The following is a 17,316-nucleotide window of genomic DNA, read 5'->3' as shown; positions in this document are numbered from 1 at the left end:
AATTTTTTGTACATGAAAGTGATGTGTCCAATTTTTATTTATTAAACAGTATTCATATGAAATTAAACTTTAGACGCAAAAGATATAATTGCCTTATCTCATACTTAAAAAGTAATAATAATGAAAATAAAAATCGAAGTTACTTGAAACAATGGTTTGTCTTTGTCACATTGTCCTATATGGTCTCAAAACAGTCTGTATTGTAAACCTCTTTCCTTCGTAACGTAACATGATTTTTCCAGCAATCTTGTTCCATGAATTGATCGTATTACAGACTGTAATGCATACTCTTCATCGTAATTTTACCTTTATTAACCTGTCTTGAGTATAACACGCATAATTGTACACTGACGTCCCATATCTGTTTTCTAGACGAGATTTAAGGCTGCAAAGCTGCAATCACAAACAGCCCGGAAATTTCCGTACATCTGTGGCTTTTAGTGTGGGTGGAAAAAGATGTCGAGTGTCCACCAAGCCAGGCAAGTGCATTCTGTTCCCGAGGATGACTGGCTCACAGGACTAAATGTTCAAAATGTAGTCGTGGAGCTGCTCGGCGGCCGCGAAACCGAGGAGTCGGCCGGCAGCCCTAGTGGACTGCCGCGGTCCTCTGCTCTACGGCCCTTTTGGGTACAGACGATGTTCTGAAGTTTTCATATAACTGTTTCCCAACTGACTTTCGACTGTATTCCTGTTCGGTGATCGTGGAAACTTATATTTTTTTCTTTTAAGATAAGTATCGACCCATGCTGAAACACCCATATTAGTACGTAGTTTAGCGACCACGTCTCCACGGTCGGAAATGCAGGTGCTGATTCTGGCATCGGGTCGATCGCACAGATGGCGAATACTGTCTTCGGATACGTTACGTCACTCCTGCTCGGCCTGTTCACGTAGTTCTGTAAGAGTTGGTTGGTTAACGAATCGCATGAGGCACTTCTCGTTCCATCATATCCCACACATGCTCGATTGGAGGTAAGTCAGGAGATCGTGATGGTCAGGGAACGCACGTCTCGCAAAGCACGTTGAGTTCATGGGCAGTGTGTGGGCGAGCATTATCCTACTGGAACAACATATCACTCGCCTGTTGCAAGAACGGCAGAAGAGTGAGTCTAACAACTTTCTGCACGTACCGAGCACTGGTTAGCGCCCCCTCCAGACACAGCAAAAGGTGAACGAGAGCTCTAGCTTATCGCAACCCAGATCATAATGGACCAATGTGTCTCAGACGAATGCACTTTACATCTCTAACCAGGTCTACGTCGCACGCGCAAACGACGATCACTTGCGTGTAGGCAGAATCTGCTTTTATCGCTGAAGCTCACGGCCCGCCATTTCACCCTCGAAGTGAGCCTCTGGCGGCACCAGTCGACCCTTACACGTCGATGCTGTGGCCTGAGGGAAAGAGAAGCTAGAGGTGCGCGTGCCCGTACTGCCACTGCTTATAACCAGTTCGCAACAGTTCGGGTTGACACGCCTGCGCTCACAAGCCCTCTTATCTGTGCTGTGGTAGCTGTACGGTCTGTCGCTGCAGCCCTTACAATACAATGATCGTGGCCGGCGCCCGTGCTGCGTGGACCTCCAGAACCTCGTCTACGGGTGTGAGAATGTTCACGTCACCCCTGATACCAGCATAGCTGCACAACTGACGCTGCACGTCCAACTTGTGCGTCAGTTCTCCAAACGGACCATCCCGCCACTCGGAAGGTCACAATTTGACCTCGTTCGAATTCTATCAGTTGGCTGTACTGCCACCGCACTGAGTCTTCTGGCTGTGAGCATTCCCTATGAAAGAGTACACACAGATGAGGCTCTGGTAGATACGCCGCTACGCTATCTGTTGGCAAATGACGCACAAACCATTATCAGTAGATCTACTATCCCCGAGGTGGCATATGCCGTCATAGAATCAAAACGACATCGCCGTTTTCAGTTGTTCTAATTTTTTCCGGCAGTGTATAACTCCTGCTTTGATGAAGGAAACGTAGGGCTTTGCTGAACTTCGAGCCCAATTAGACGGAGACTTAATCGGCACTTCAGATGCTACAGTAACCAGGACAGTAACTGATAGTGAAGTCAGCGGCGGCTGTTTACCTAATGTTTGCAATTAACTCACAAACGGCTCGTTATTCGGGTGATGATTACTGCAATGTTTTTGCTTGTTTACTTTCACTCGTGTCAGTTTTCAGCAATAATTCTGATACACCCCGTATACAAATACTGCTCTGGAGCGCCTCCGGCGCCCCTGTGACCAATTCTGTCACTTGCAGCTTAATCCTTCATTCCATACTTTTTATAAATGAACATTAATAATTATCTTTATGTGCACGCTTGGTCAATAAATATGGGAAAAATGTTTAAAAAATATTTACCTTAATTTTTTTTTAAGAATAATTTTTCTGTCGGTTTGCATATCTGCGGAAGTTCGTGTACTTGGTCATATTTACCGACATCCAAACATAAAAGTAGACAAATAAAAATCTTATAATAATAAACAAAAGGATATGAGAAAAAAGTATAAGAAATAAAGTGCCTGGAGTTTACGATAAACTGTTCCGACAGTACAAATTAGTGTATTCAATCAGATGTCGATTAACGGGAGCAGTTTTTATCTTTATTCCACCAGAAGTTCATTCTGCATTTTTCGCAGGTCACGTACGTATATCGTTTGCAGTTGGGAATTTACACCTCGTTCTGTTCTTGTTCCAAAGAGGCCAATACTTACTTATATATCAGCACTATTATGTGCTAAATAGGATGTTTCAAGCACCAAAGATACTAAAACATGATCACCCTTCAACATTTTACGTACTCTAATTGAGAACATAAAATAATCACCACACACAGAGGGTATCATGCGCCAGAGCAGCGAACGTATGTACGATGACACAAGACGTCACGTTATGTCGAATTTGGTGCACACTGGTGGCAGATTGTTTTTTCCCCGTACAGTGTCACGTCTTTGTATACAAGCAATACAATCGGCTTTGTTAAGCTCTGACCGACAGCGGAGAAAATCTAGTTCAAACTCAGCGCACTCGATCCCGGGGCAATCTGGTTCGAATCCTGGTGCTGGAAAAAATGTTCGCTGTCGGAATTTGGCCGGCAAGGAGAGGAGAGGTAGTGGCGAAAAGTCCATGATCACCAGACATTCTACCAATATCCTAGTTTAAATACCAAACCTCCCCGCAGTACCTGATGAAGTGAGGACATGAGATACTGTTGATGGAGTCCTTCTGTCAGATGGGGACGTTAAGCTAGCCGGTTCCCTTGGTTGTTCTTCGCGAGGACTATCTGGTGGCAGGGGATTTCACCGCGTACCTTCTTTTATCATCATCATCATCATCATCATCATCATCATCATACAACACAGACGTTGCACTACACTACAGACACACACACAATACATGTATTTAGTTTACAAGTATCGTAATGGAACATGTGGCAAATAAAGTAACAAAAAATCTTGGCAGATGTGCAAAACAGGGCAGTGACGTGTTAAGCCGACCCTGTGCAGAGATTGCAAGTGGAAGATGCTAAAAGCTAGTTTATTTTTACGAGTTGTTATCGGGTCAAGAATGGTGGCTGGATTTCGAAATATCTCTGATAGTAGTTAGATACGGACAATGATTTTAACTGTGTTGTGAAGTTTAAAGCTGTCAGGGGTCAGAGGGACACTGACGATTCTTATTTAGACTGATTTAATGGCGCGGCGCTGCAGAGAACTGGTCCAGATCTGTCAATGAAAGTGACGAAAGTTCCGAGTGCGAGCTAAAGAAACGCTTCAGCACGTGCGCACGCCTGTCTGTGCGCAGGTGATCCTGTCGGCGGGCGCCATCAACTCGCCGCAGCTGCTGATGGTGTCGGGGGTGGGCCCCGCGGACCACCTGCGCTCGCTGGGCATCCCCGTGGTGCAGCAGTCGCCGGGCGTGGGTGAGAACCTGATGGACCACATCGCGGTGGGCGGGCTCGTCTTCCCCGTGGACTACCCCGTGTCCGTGGTGGTGGACCGCGTCATGAACCTGAACGCGGCGCTGCGCTACGCCGTGCTGGGCGAGGGCCCGCTCACCTCCAGCGTGGGCCTCGAGGCGGTCGGCTTCGTCAGCACCAAGTTCGCCAACCGCTCGGACGACTGGCCCGACATCGAGTTCATGCTCACCTCGAGCAGCACGCCCTCCGACGGCGGCACGCAGGCGCGCAAGGCGCACGGCATCACGCAGCGCTTCTACGACGAGATGTTCGGCGCCATCACCGGCAAGGACATGTACGGCGTCTTCCCCATGATCCTCAGGCCCAAGGTACGCCCCCTAACCGGAGTGCCACGCCCCGACTCTCTGGCCGAGCGATCTACTCGCGTACGCCATTTAGCCAAAAGTTTGATTATTTAAACCTTCCGTGTGACTTCCCGCTATGATGTTCAACGAATGAGTTTTACGATCATAATACACTTTCTCAGTGAAAATATGGCAACATACTGGGTCATTTTTTTTAAAATACAGGATGTTTATAAATTAGCTATACAAAGTAACCCTTAAGTGTAAAATGCGTAAATACAGAAATGTTTGATATAGCACTGAATCTTCAACTCTTATTTCGCCCCAACACCGTTAGTTCCCGACGTTCCCGCTAGGTGGCACGGACGACTGAGTTATTCCAACAGACATCACGGAGTCGTATGAAGGCACAGAGCTTGAGCAGGGTTGTTTATGGTTTCGTAAATCCAAATCTGCTACTACAGTTCAGACAAAATTCAGGACTAAATATCGCAAGCCATTACCTCAGAGACAAACTGTTATTAACTGTTACAATCATTTCACTGAACTGCCTGTGTATCACAGAGGATGCTGGGTCAGGCCGGCCAGCAGGCTCTTACGCAGCAATTGAACAAGTTCGGCAATCTTAAATTCGTCGTCTGTGTACATCAAAGAGACGTGCCAGCTTAAAACTGAATATGTGTAGCGTTACAGTGTGGCATGTACAATGGAAACACCCGTCGCCAAAATCCTGGATACTGGAACAGTTGCAAGTTCTGAAAGAAAGTGACCCATAAAAACGAGCTGCGTTTTGTGTATAAATGTTTAACAAGCCACCTTTCATCCTGCGGTAAAGTGGATCGGCAATACGGGATGAGCGTAAGCCACGTCACGTAATCGAATATCTACTGGACTTGCCTAAAGTAAATTTTAATTTATTTTTTATTTATTTATTTATTTTTGCGGTATAAGCTGTAACAAGATATACGGTCCTTTATTTTTTGCCGAGTCACCTGCAACTGGCATACCGTACCTACACATGCCTTAACATTATCTAATGCCTCAATTACAGCAGCATATCGGCACACAATTTATTTTCCAGCAAGATGGCGCGCCACCGCACTATCACAGTCAAGTTGTCTCTTATCTCAGTAGGAATGTGCCGACTTGCATCGGACGTGGTGGAACACAATCCTGGCCCCCACGATCACCCGGTTTAACCCAATGGGATTTCTGTGTATGGGGTTACATTAAACACACACTGTTTGTTCCTCCCCTTGCATGGAACGTCGACGGGCTGCAACAATGGACAATACAAGTAGCTGCCAACATACATCAGGACTTGCTTCATAGGATTTGGCAGGAAAGACATTACCGATGTGACAGTTGTCGTGTTATGAAAGGTAGCCATACTGAACATTCATAAATAGAACTTGAAGATATACTGCATTCAGTGCTGTATCGAACACTTCTGTAAGTTATTTACCTTTTTCAGCATTAAAGGTTACTTTTGTTTAACTAGTTTCCAAACACGCGATATATGTCTCTCTCTCTCTCTCTCTCTCTCTCTCTCTCTCTCTCTCTCTCTCTAACACGCAACAAGTACACACCATGTTATTACACACTGAAATTTTTCTGTGGAGGGGAAGGAGGCTTCAACAAATATATTTTCAGTTTGTCTTAATTTTATCATCTATTAAATCTATACATCACTGGGTGTAGGTTGAACATTTTTATGACTGAATACCTCACGCCTTTCTGTGTCACACTAAGACCGAGTGATGGATTGCACTAGTAATTTCTCGTTATTATATCTATTAATGTTGGTGCTTTTTTTTTTTCAAACTGTCATTCATTCCAGAATGAGATCTTCACTCTGCAGCGGAGTGTGCGCTGATATGATTGATTGCTGACAAGAAATTTCATAAGGGAGTAAATGTATTGTGAGACAGCTGTCATTGTGTCCAACTGTTTAGAGAACTGTCTACAATAGGTTAAAGAGTGGACGCCACATATTTTCGTTACGAATTTTACCTGCTTCAGTGAAACGAAAACCTTTTTTCTGCAGTGAAGAGATACCCCAAAATATACTTTCATGCGATAATGTTTAAATGGAAAGTATGTCGAATTCTGGACGTTTTCGCCTCCAAAATCTGGTATTATCGGTAACGAGAAAGCTGCAGAGCTTAGATATCTAAGAAGAGCTTTAAAAGTGACTTCCAGATCAGCTGCTCATTAATATAATCACCTAAGAATGTGGATTATTCTGTTTCATTTGCTGATGTATTATTTCTATCATAAGGCCAGCCCTTCTGCAGTGCATAATTACATCTATTGCGTTTCATCTAAGTTAAGGAACAGTCCATTTGCAGAGAATCAAGCTTTAATGAAAAAAGAACATTTACATTTTAAGAGTCGATGTTTTCCTGTTAGGCTCTGCTTCTTGTGTACACGACTGGAGATGACTCACACGTGTATGTAACAAGAACAAGATGAGATCCAGTATCTGTCACATTCCTACAGCTACTGGGTTTATTTCCCTTAGCCTGTTCTCTGTTTCGGTCCTCAGCTATGAGTCTGCTTTGACGCTGCTCTTCATTTCTGCCGCTCGTCAGTTATCCTTTGGATTTAAGCATAACTGCTGTATCCTCCATCATCAACAATTTGCTTTATACTGGATGTAACAACACGTCTTCCTAGTACGTTAGTCATATGAAATACAAAGGAAACGGACGTCACAGAGTATCAAGAGAACAGGAAACATCAACTTTTAAATGATCACTACGGTCCTGTCGATGTGCACACAAATACGGAGTTAATAGACGCCCATTTCACACTATCTGAGCGTTATATCCGGACATATATTAGTGGACTCCACGCTTCGCCTTTATGATGGCCTGAAAGCCGGTAGGGACTCTTTCAGGGCGGAACCTCAATGCCTGTGGAGGAATGAGAGCCCATTCTTCCTCTGATGCCGAAAGCAAAGAACGTAGGGAATGGGTCGGTACGGTCTGGAGTGAAGTCGACGTTCTAATTCTTCCAAAAGTGTTCCACTGGCTTCAGGTCAGGTCTCTGGGCAGGCAATGCTCAGCGGTGCCTATCCGTCACTACATGAGGTCTGATTTAGCTATGGTTGTTTCTTCCAGTTTCCACTTCACAATCACATGACCAACAGTCGACTTGGGCACATCTCATGACATTCCGCAATACATAGGGCTACTCGGATACTTTTGATCAGCTATTTTATACAGGGTGTACCATTTATCTTGACCACCCTAAATAACTGTTTGCCCACATGTAAATTACAAAATGTTCCAAGCAAATGTTCTTTAGCCACCAGGAAGACATCAATCAGCATGATTGCCTTCGTTGTAGCTTTCTTTTTTACAAAAATATGAACAGCAATATGAGTTTTTTAAACGGCACTTTGTATTTTTTATTCGGTAATTCATTTCCTCTCCTAAAGACCTATTAAAAATGTATCACAGTGTACCATTCACTGAAACACAACTTTATTAATTACATAACACAACATTGACTTTGAGCCCGAGATCACAAACTCATCCACTTGCTGGAGTTGTCAGAAAACAAATGAAAACCAAGTAGAAACATAACACAAAATTGACTTTGACTTTCCTGTACCATTGCCCAGGAGTAGAACATTCAAAGGTGCTCAAAGTGGTTAACCTGAACACCGATACATTGGTGCACTCGTTGAATGAAACAAGTATTTACTGCTTCCAGTGCTGCCTGCTGAAGAGAATTAAAAGCAAGCACAATACGTTTCTGCATGTCCCCTGGATAGACAAAGTCTTTAATGCATCTCCAAAGAAAAACGTCCAGAGGATTTAAATCAGGAGACCTACCAGGCCAAGTAACTGATCCTCCTCGACCAATCTATCTGGCAGTATACCTTCGGTTCAGAACACGGCGTGCACGCAAGTCATTAGGTGCTGGACATCGATGGTGTTGAAACCACATAAGCAGTCTGGTTCTTAGCGACACTTCATTCAGAAAAGGAGTAAAATTCGTCTGAGGAAATGGGCATACGCTGCGCCGTTTAGACTACCCAGACGAAATAAGGGCCAATAATTGTAGTACCAAGTATCCCACACCAGACCTTAACCCTCCATTGACGCTGATATTCCACCTGTCTAAGCCATCGTGGGTTGTCGCTGGACCAATAATGCATGTTCCTTCTATTTACCTGTCCTTCGTTTGAGAAGAAACATTCATCGGCAAATAGAACATTGAAGAAGAAGGTCGGGTTTGCGAGGATTAGCTGCTTTGCCCACTGACAGAACTGTACACGATTCTGGAAATCATTCCCATGCAATTCTTGATGTAGGTGTTCACGGTAAGGACGGAACAGGTGACGTGTAAGAATACGATGTACACTGGTTTTAGGAATGCCAATCTCGTGTTCAAGCTGTCGCGTGCTCACATGTGGATTCTTAGCAACGAAAGCGAGAACAGTGACTTCGGCAGCTTCGTCTGTGCGAGTGCTACGACGATTGCGTTGCCGTGGGTTGGAACTTCCAGTTTCCTGAAGCGTCGCAACAAGACGAGAAAACATCCGTCGGGAAGGTGGGTTCTTGCCAGGATACCGCTGTCTGTACAGCTCCGCTGCCTGCGTAGCAGCCGGCCTCAGTGACCGAGCGGTTCTAGGCGTTTCAGTCCGGAACCTCGCGACTGCTCTACGGTCGCAGGTTCGAATCCTGCCTCGGGCACGGATGTGTGTGATGTCCTTAGGTTAGTTAGGTTTAACTAGTTCTAAGTTCTAGGGGACTGATGACCTCAGATGTTAAGTCCCATAGCGCTCAGAGCCATTTCGACCATTTTGAACCTGCGTAGCATTTCGCTTATCTTCAACAACAGGAACAATAAAACAAACGTTATGTCGATGGAGTTTGTAGGAAGGACAGCCTTTACTGTATGCCTACTCTACACAACAGTATTTAAAAAGGACTAAACTACTGTACCAAATGTACCCGCACATAAGAAAATAGTATTGCAATTGTTGTTCTGCTAACTTAATTCCCCACAGATGAGTAGCATTTCTACCTTCTCTTCGTTGGTGTATATTCTATTCACACAACTCTTCAACTGACGATGGTTGACGGAATGACGGGTGTGCATTCTACTTATGTTTACACTCGTCCTCTGTCAACGTCAGCACGTGGATGTGTTCCATTACCCCGAGTACCTGCACTAAGCGCTGGGAGCGTCAACGTTGAAACATCCCCTTAGAAAAATTTATGAATTACTGTGCTGATAAACCTCTTACATTATTTGATCTTCAAACAGCTGAGCAGAACTGAACGTACTCAGACATTTCTCTTTACTTATTCTTATCAACACTAAACTGACACATAATATTTTTGGCGCAACGCAATCTAACTTTCAATAATCTCTACAAAAGAATGGCCCTGACTAACAATAACCTATAGCTTTCATGAATCACTTACCTCACAAAAAACTTCGTTACTCGAACTACTGCAATACAGTGAGCGCCACTACTGCCAGCTAAATAAAAGATTCAAACTACTGAAGGCACTAACTACAGATAGGCATAGTTAGCAAATGAAAGATTTCGATATAAACAAACAATGTACGAGTATTTACCTTAATAGTGTTCAAAAATCATAATATATATATATATCAGTTCATGACATGCAGTCTTACAAATTTACTGTCTGATGGACACACGTCCAGATCATCCGCTCTCAAACTCCGCCATCTCTCTCCCCACTTCCACCACTGCTGGCGGCTCACCTCCAACTGCGCAACGCTACGCGCTGTTAACAGCCAACTGCCCAACACTACAATAGCGACTATTCCAACAATGCAAACCAGCCACAGACTTCACACAGCACAGCCAGTGATTTTCATACAGAGCGCTACGTGGCGTTACCAACATAAAAACCTAAACAGCCTACTTACAACGTCAATGTTGTGTTATATAATTAATAACGTTGTATTTCAGTGAATGCTACACTGTGATAGGTCTTTAGGAGAGGAAATGAATTACCGAATAAAAAATAAAGGGTGCCATTAAAAAAAGTCATACAGCTGTTCATATCTTTGTAAAAAACAAAGCTGCAACGAAGGCAATCATGCTGATTGATGTCTCCCTGACGGATAAACAATATTTGCTTGAAGCATTTTGTAATTTGCATCTGGACAAACAGTAATTTATGGTGGTCAACATAAATGGGACATCCTGTATATAGCACTGCCGCACGACGTTTGTGCCGAGAAAGGTTTTTAGAATGAAAGAGCACGACGACAGGGGCGTTTGATGCAACAGGTTTTTGCTTCAGGAAGCATGGGCGTTTACGCCTGCTTGTAAATAAATGGATTCAGGACTCAAGTCCATGTAACATGTTATTATTCTGTGTGTCAGCAATACGTCCAGAAAGTTCGGACTTAACGTTTTGTTACACTATCCATAACCGTACAACATCTAGACCTCCCTAGCCATTATTTCCTTGCACCATCGCTTCAGCTACAGGTTTCACCGACGACTCATTTAGTACCTCTCTCTCCGGTTAATTATGTTCTTTATTAGGCCCTGTCTCGTAACAGTATGCCTTCACTCCATACTCCATCAGTCTGCAACAATGTCACATTTCAAAGGCTTCGAATTTTTTATTTCGATCTTTCCCATTGTCCCTCTTTCGCACCCGTACCAAGCTGACCTCCACATACAGTTTTTAGTAAGTCTTTTTCTGGGCATAAGAACTACATTCATGGATGTCAATGGCGGTTACTTTTTATAGTAATACTGGATGTCTCCTTCATGTGGCTCTTCCGACATTTACTGCATGTCGTGTAGCGTGCAAGAGCGGCTACATAACGCCGCTGAATATTTTTGACGCAGTTCTGTGGGGGAATAAATGTTTGTATAAATCTACTTAAGCTCGAATATGTCAAATGAGTACCACAGAAGATGTATGTGGGCAAACTACCATGCTTCTTTCATTTTTTCGTCATATATTATGGGGACAAAATTTTGCAGCTGTGTAAAGGCAGATCATAAAAGCATAAATATTGCACTAGTTACGTTTCTTGTGCGAAGCACGAAGCTTTAAAGTCATTCTCAGTTTCTGTAGGATCTGCATCTGCATTAACATTACATCTGCTTGTGTGTTGTTCTGTGCTTTATTTAGTATTGTGCCAGTGCGAAGAATAAACGTCGGGGGTGAATCATAGCATCAAGACGATACGAAACATTGTCATGTACATACGGCCCACATCGTATTGGTAGTGAAGAAGAGGTCCCCACAATACGTGGTAACATGAATCCCCACCTAAACCTTGTGTTCACACGTTGTCGGGCGAGTTCTGGTTGACCCGGTATATTCATAAGACCGTTTGGTCTCGTTCTGATCTACGAATCACCCCCCTCCCCCTCCTCCTGTCTGACATTCGGTTTGTTTCGGACGAAGAGCTGCACGCCTGGGTACAATTATGGTTCCGCAGGCAACAACAAATATTTTCCCATGAAGGCATTAACCGTTTCGCCTAACAGTTAAATAAATGTATTAACAGTTATGGCGATTAGTTTTTAAACAACAAAAAGATTACTTACTTTTTCCATCCGTCCCGATTCCATTTTAATGTCCCTTATATTTATTAATCAATAAATATAGCAACAATTAACGTTCTATAGCCCACAAATTTTTGTTTACTGACTGTAAAATGTAGCAATTTTGAAGCAAATTACGCCTCAGTCTATTTTTCCTGCTCGCAGAAAGCATATCCTGCTTTTAAGAAATGACGGTTTGACTATACAGCTCAAACATTTCAATGAAATTTTTGTAGATTTCGATAGGTAGTACCGATGATGTGATACTATACTACTAGTGGACCTTGGTTAAGATCAAGAAGGCGACCATGACTGAATCGTGGTGGCGTATTTCTTTTCCAGTTGCCAAGTTATTCTTTCCTTGTGCTATTTTATAACGTTCATTCCATAAATCATATTCGGTTTCTCTCTTTTCCCGTAATGGTTCGAAATACTGCCCACACTAGTTGACTCCATAAAAGCATGAACTGGATGAACAATCAAACGCCCTGATCCACACGAGCTGATGTTCCTGGCTTCAACTAGATCAAAAACACTGTCGCTCCCTCCCCCTGTGGTCACGTCTGACCATCGCAAATGTGTTGTCCTATTATCGTAGTAACGCAACTTCCAAAAAAGATTCTCTTAAATGACAAGAAAATTTTTAACTATGGTCGCAAGCAGTGTGGCCTTCTTTGCCAACATCGAAGGTCGATATTTTGTCTTTTTACATGGACGATAGGCTGTTTCAAAACTTCAGTATCGATATTAACATATCGAAGTTAAAACTACCAACATTGATATTTTGGAAATATCGACTAAATATTCAGCCAACGTTAGTAACTGACACGAATAAAGCTGCAATATTTTCATAATTTGATAAGAAAACAAATCTTGTTTGTTTTTATCATGTTATACTGATATTTCCCGTCATAAGACAGAGGATTTATTTCTTACTGTTCGTGGCGGTCGATGTAGAACGAGCTGTATTCGCTTCAGTAGTTACTTGAAAATATCAGGACCGTAAACGAAACATGTTTCGCCATTAACGACAACAGTAATTTGTCAGAACTCAGAGCGGTAACATAGTTGTTTCCCGAACCATGACCGAATTTCGACTCGAGTCCCGCGTCCTAGAACATCTGGAGCTGCCGGCAAAAGACATGTTAGAGAGAGCTACCCTCCAGTAGCTAAGAAGGATAACCGATTTAATAGCAGAGTTTCAAGGGGATGTGGCATTAGTATAGTAGTCAACCACACAAAATCGGCTTTCCGAGTACCCATATTCCGCAAAATTTCTGCTTTCTCCGTTAGGCGTGGCGCGAGTATACAGAGTCTTTCTTCACAGGTATGGCCTGCTGAAAACTGAAGCATTAAACCTAATAACCGTTTCCAGGCGCAGGTATAGCCGCTATAGTCTGAACAACATGGATAAATCGGCAGTAGTGTGCTTGCTGTGGTGCTGGTTGACACCCCAATTACAACTCCCCGAAACTTTTGTTCAGTTTATCGCATCATGTGTAGAAGAGAGACGCACCATTTTAAGGGAACATCGCGTGCCTGCGGCCAATGAAGAAACGTGAACTATGACGGCGTTATTACCAAATGCGTACAAACAGTTGAGCGTGCTGTTATTCCTTTCCTGGCATTCATCGTAGAATGAAGCTGCTCCACGACAACGCACCTCCACACATCGCGACAGTCGTAACGCAGTGGCTACGCCAGCTCAACTGGGGGGCACTGGAGCACACGCCCTACACTGCTGATCTCTGCCCTCGGGACTTTCCTGCCTGCGGTCCCTTAAAAAAGGCCCTCAAAGGTCGAGGATTCAGGACGTACAGCAGGCAGTTACCGACTTCTTCGCACAGCAGAACGAGGTGTTTTCCAAAGCGGTTGTCTTCAACCTGATTCGTCGGTGGCATGACTGCAATAAATAACCGAATATGGCGAAAAAGTTACTGTTTATTACATGAACTCATTGGTATCATGTCCGGAAATTACTAGAAGTGGTTTTCAAAGTTCTTGTGTTTAAGATCTGCAGAAGTAGTTTCGAAAGATCTAGATGTACGCAACAAACTATGCGCGGTAAAACGTTTAAAGGAGCGCTGTCAGAAATCTGGTTTACCAGCCTCAGCTCAAGTAAAACCGCTTTCGCTTTTTCTACGGCCAGAACTGTTGCCGACGAAATCGGAGCGCCGCATTTGTTCGACCTTGCCAGCGTTCTACTTCTGACATTAACTAGACTACACTAACAGTTTTACGCCACAGCTGCAGACCATCTGTTGCAAATTGCTAATCGTATTTTTATTATCGTCTCTGAAACGTAAGTATGACAAATCACACGACAGGAAGCGTGTAAACGGCACTAAATGCACTGATGAACTCTTCTGAGGTCGTCAGGGAAATGGCAGCGCCGTCTTGAGGGAATGTTTCAATGACTTTCGTTTTCGGTATTGTAGGGTGTACCCCTCCGACAAATATGATGTGTACTTACGCTGCCCCAAATCTGTATGTCTTGGTCGATGATATATCTTGTCAAATAGTTACTTTCATGCTCTATGGTCATGGTCAGGAAGCCTTATACTGAGGAAATGTGTTACAAAATAATCTACTTCCCCAGTGCATAAGTGGCTAGACCATGGAATGATTATTTGCATTTATATTTTTATTATATATACAATATGTTTAAAGTCTGTTTTTAACTAACCACATACACATATAAGCTGTTCAAAACTTGCTCTATGAAAGATGCGTAGTCGTCAAGTAAAAATGATTTGGAACAGTTTTTATCGTCTATTGCTGTTGTAATTTTATTGTGAAGAAGTCTGAATATTTATATGACTATATAATTTTCCTCTTTCTCTCTCAAAGTCAGATAAATTCATTTTAAAAAATGAAGATGATTTTCACTTCTAATTTCTGTGTACGAATGCTAGAGTTGTTTTCAGTCGTTTTTAATGGTTTCTAGTGCTGTTTTAATATACCGTATTACGTATCCATTTATTAAGAGGATACCTGGGATAGTGTACTGCATACAATCATTATTTTCCAACGAATATTTTAAGTCTCACTGTAGAACTTCGCGAGAACATTATTTCTCACAACATTAATCAGCGGTTGCATAAAAGCAAAGCAAGGTATCCCTAATTTTCGGCAGAAAATTTAACTATGCCAAGCAGTACAAAACATTTCTTAATGTATAAGAAGAAGTAACTTCCAATTCAACTGATTAGAAGTATGCACGTCCAGAAATACTGATGAAATGTGTGTGAATTCCCAAGGGACCAAACTGCCGAGTTCATCGGTCCCTAGACTTACACACTACTTAAACAACTTATTCTAAGGACAACACACACACACACACACACACACACACACACGCCCGAGGGAGGACTCGAACCTCCGGCGGGGGGAGGGGGGGGGGGCTGCCCAGAAATACTGAACACTCTAATACCCTTTGTTTTCCCCCACGTTATGCTGCTGCAGTTGGTGTTACATCCTGCTTTGTTCAGAACTATATGAACTGTTTCTCTTGTGCTTTAAATGGTTGTTCACTTACAGAAACGTCATTACTCGTGTGTCAATTCTTTCAATTTGTGCAGTTTGACCATGTAATTTTTTTGAACCACGATGATTGAGCTGTTATATGTCACTCTGCTTCCTATTACTTAAATGTAAAGTAAATTATTAATTCAGTGCTCAGTCGCAAAAAATTTAAATTTTGCTAAAAGAATAAAACAATTTTCAAAACCTTAAACAGAATAGCGAGAGAAAATTTTAGCCAACTTTGCTTTAGTATATTAACTGTTTAGTCTCTCAGTTTTTTTACAAAAACTACAGAAATTACGTGCTTTGTCTCATAGAAATTGTCAATTAGTGCACTATTTGTTCAGTTTCTCGTTTTCTCGTTAGCTCTGGTGGGAGTAGTCCAGAATAGGAAGAAGATGGAAGTCATTGTTAAAGGCTCCAGCGGCAACGTTGCCAAACAGCAGGGATGCAGCAACAGCAGTAGTGGCGCTATTGTTGAACGTTGTCTGTTATTTCAAAAGAGTCGAGTATGAGTATTCACGTAAACTACGTGAAATGGAATGTATTATACAATGAATCAACAGTCCCGAATTTATCAAACTTTGTGGAGATGGTCATCAAATTCTATTAGGAACTGGTGTAGTTCATCAACATCAGTATGAGGTCTGATGCCTACGGTTAAGAAATCACTCTTGTATTCGTTGTAGCATGTTTGCAGGCAGCCTCCGACTTCACCCTCTGGAATTTCTTGCCATGCCTGAAACACATGATGCTGATGGAGATTACTGGCCGGAAATAGTATGAAAGTAAAAGTCTTTCCATCGCATCTCAAACATGCTTTACGGGTGACAAATAACGGGCCAAGCGGGCCAGTGAAGTATCCGTACATTCCTCAATGCTGTTGTGGTGTGAACTAAAGCGCGGAGTTTCACATTATCTCGCTGGAGTATGCCGTTTGATGCTCTGACCATGAAGGATATGACAGTACGGTTTACCACTGTTGTCAAATATTAGCGGGCATTCAGCCTCGTTTCAGTAATTAGCTAATTTGTCCCATTATCATACCTAATGGCTCCCCACACCACGATTAGAGGAGCTGGAGAGGTATGAGCCTGGAGAATCTCTGGCTCCTGCAGCCTTTCACAGGCCGCCTACGGACTCGTTGGCGTCGATGTGACTGCCTCAAGCAGAGGCGAGACTCAGCGCCGAACAACACACAACCCACTGAGCGTCCCTGTTCATTGACCGCGGTATGGTGTCACCGGTGAACTACGCATGACGAGGTCTGAATACCAGCGGTTGGTGGTGACATTCTGGCTGCACCCTCAGTCCGGGTTTCAGCTGCTGTCAGTAGAGTCGTCAAAACCAATCGAGCAATTCTACTATCTTCTCGTGGTGTAGCCCTTGTGGAAGGTCCTGTGCGTTCACGTAGTCACCAGTCGTTCTACAGTCAACTGTCTTTGCTATCAGCTGTTATGATGCACCCATGTCTCTCGTGCCACCAATGACAAGACCTTTGTAAAAATTCTAAAAATAGCAATAAGTTTCCCCATGTGCATCCTCTGAACACGCTGTGTTCTCCGATCTCCGACTAGTGTAGTAATGGCGTATTTGAATACTTAAAATATGCTCGTATAAGGTTGAAATTTTAATCGGCATATCCCACGGCACTGAAGTGATAGAGTGTAAGTTTGGTTGCGTTTGGTGAACACTTTCAATTTCTGTCAGCCCATTAATGTGCTTTGAATAGGTAATTACGCCGAAAAAGACACATATCATAGACTACATTAGTAGTATTGCACAGGGGAAATGCAGCTTCTGTATGTTACACCCTTCGTCTCAACGTAGTAGTCCGTTTGCTAGGTGCCCCCCCCCCCCCACACACACACAAATCCTGTATGACTGAGCTACAAAAAAATCATGAACAAGCGATGTACACGGTGTGAACAAAAGTACGGAAACACCAAA

At 43.1% G+C, this 17,316-nt stretch overlaps 1 protein-coding gene across 1 annotated transcript in view; it reads left to right on the top strand.

Moving 5' to 3' along the window:
• LOC126100581 (glucose dehydrogenase [FAD, quinone]) overlaps positions 1-17,316 on the top strand; it is an 83,872-nt gene that overhangs the window by 59,900 nt on the left and 6,656 nt on the right. Inside the window, exon 5 of the mRNA XM_049911203.1 lies at positions 3,813-4,295. Within this exon, the coding sequence (XP_049767160.1) occupies positions 3,813-4,295 (483 nt within the window). The remainder of the gene's footprint in view (positions 1-3,812; positions 4,296-17,316) is intronic.

Source organism: Schistocerca cancellata, chromosome 9 (genome assembly GCF_023864275.1).
Source record: "Schistocerca cancellata isolate TAMUIC-IGC-003103 chromosome 9, iqSchCanc2.1, whole genome shotgun sequence".
Taxonomy (NCBI): domain Eukaryota; kingdom Metazoa; phylum Arthropoda; class Insecta; order Orthoptera; family Acrididae; genus Schistocerca; species Schistocerca cancellata.
Note: the sequence above shows the minus strand (reverse complement) of the source record. Positions and strands in the feature narration are given on the sequence as shown.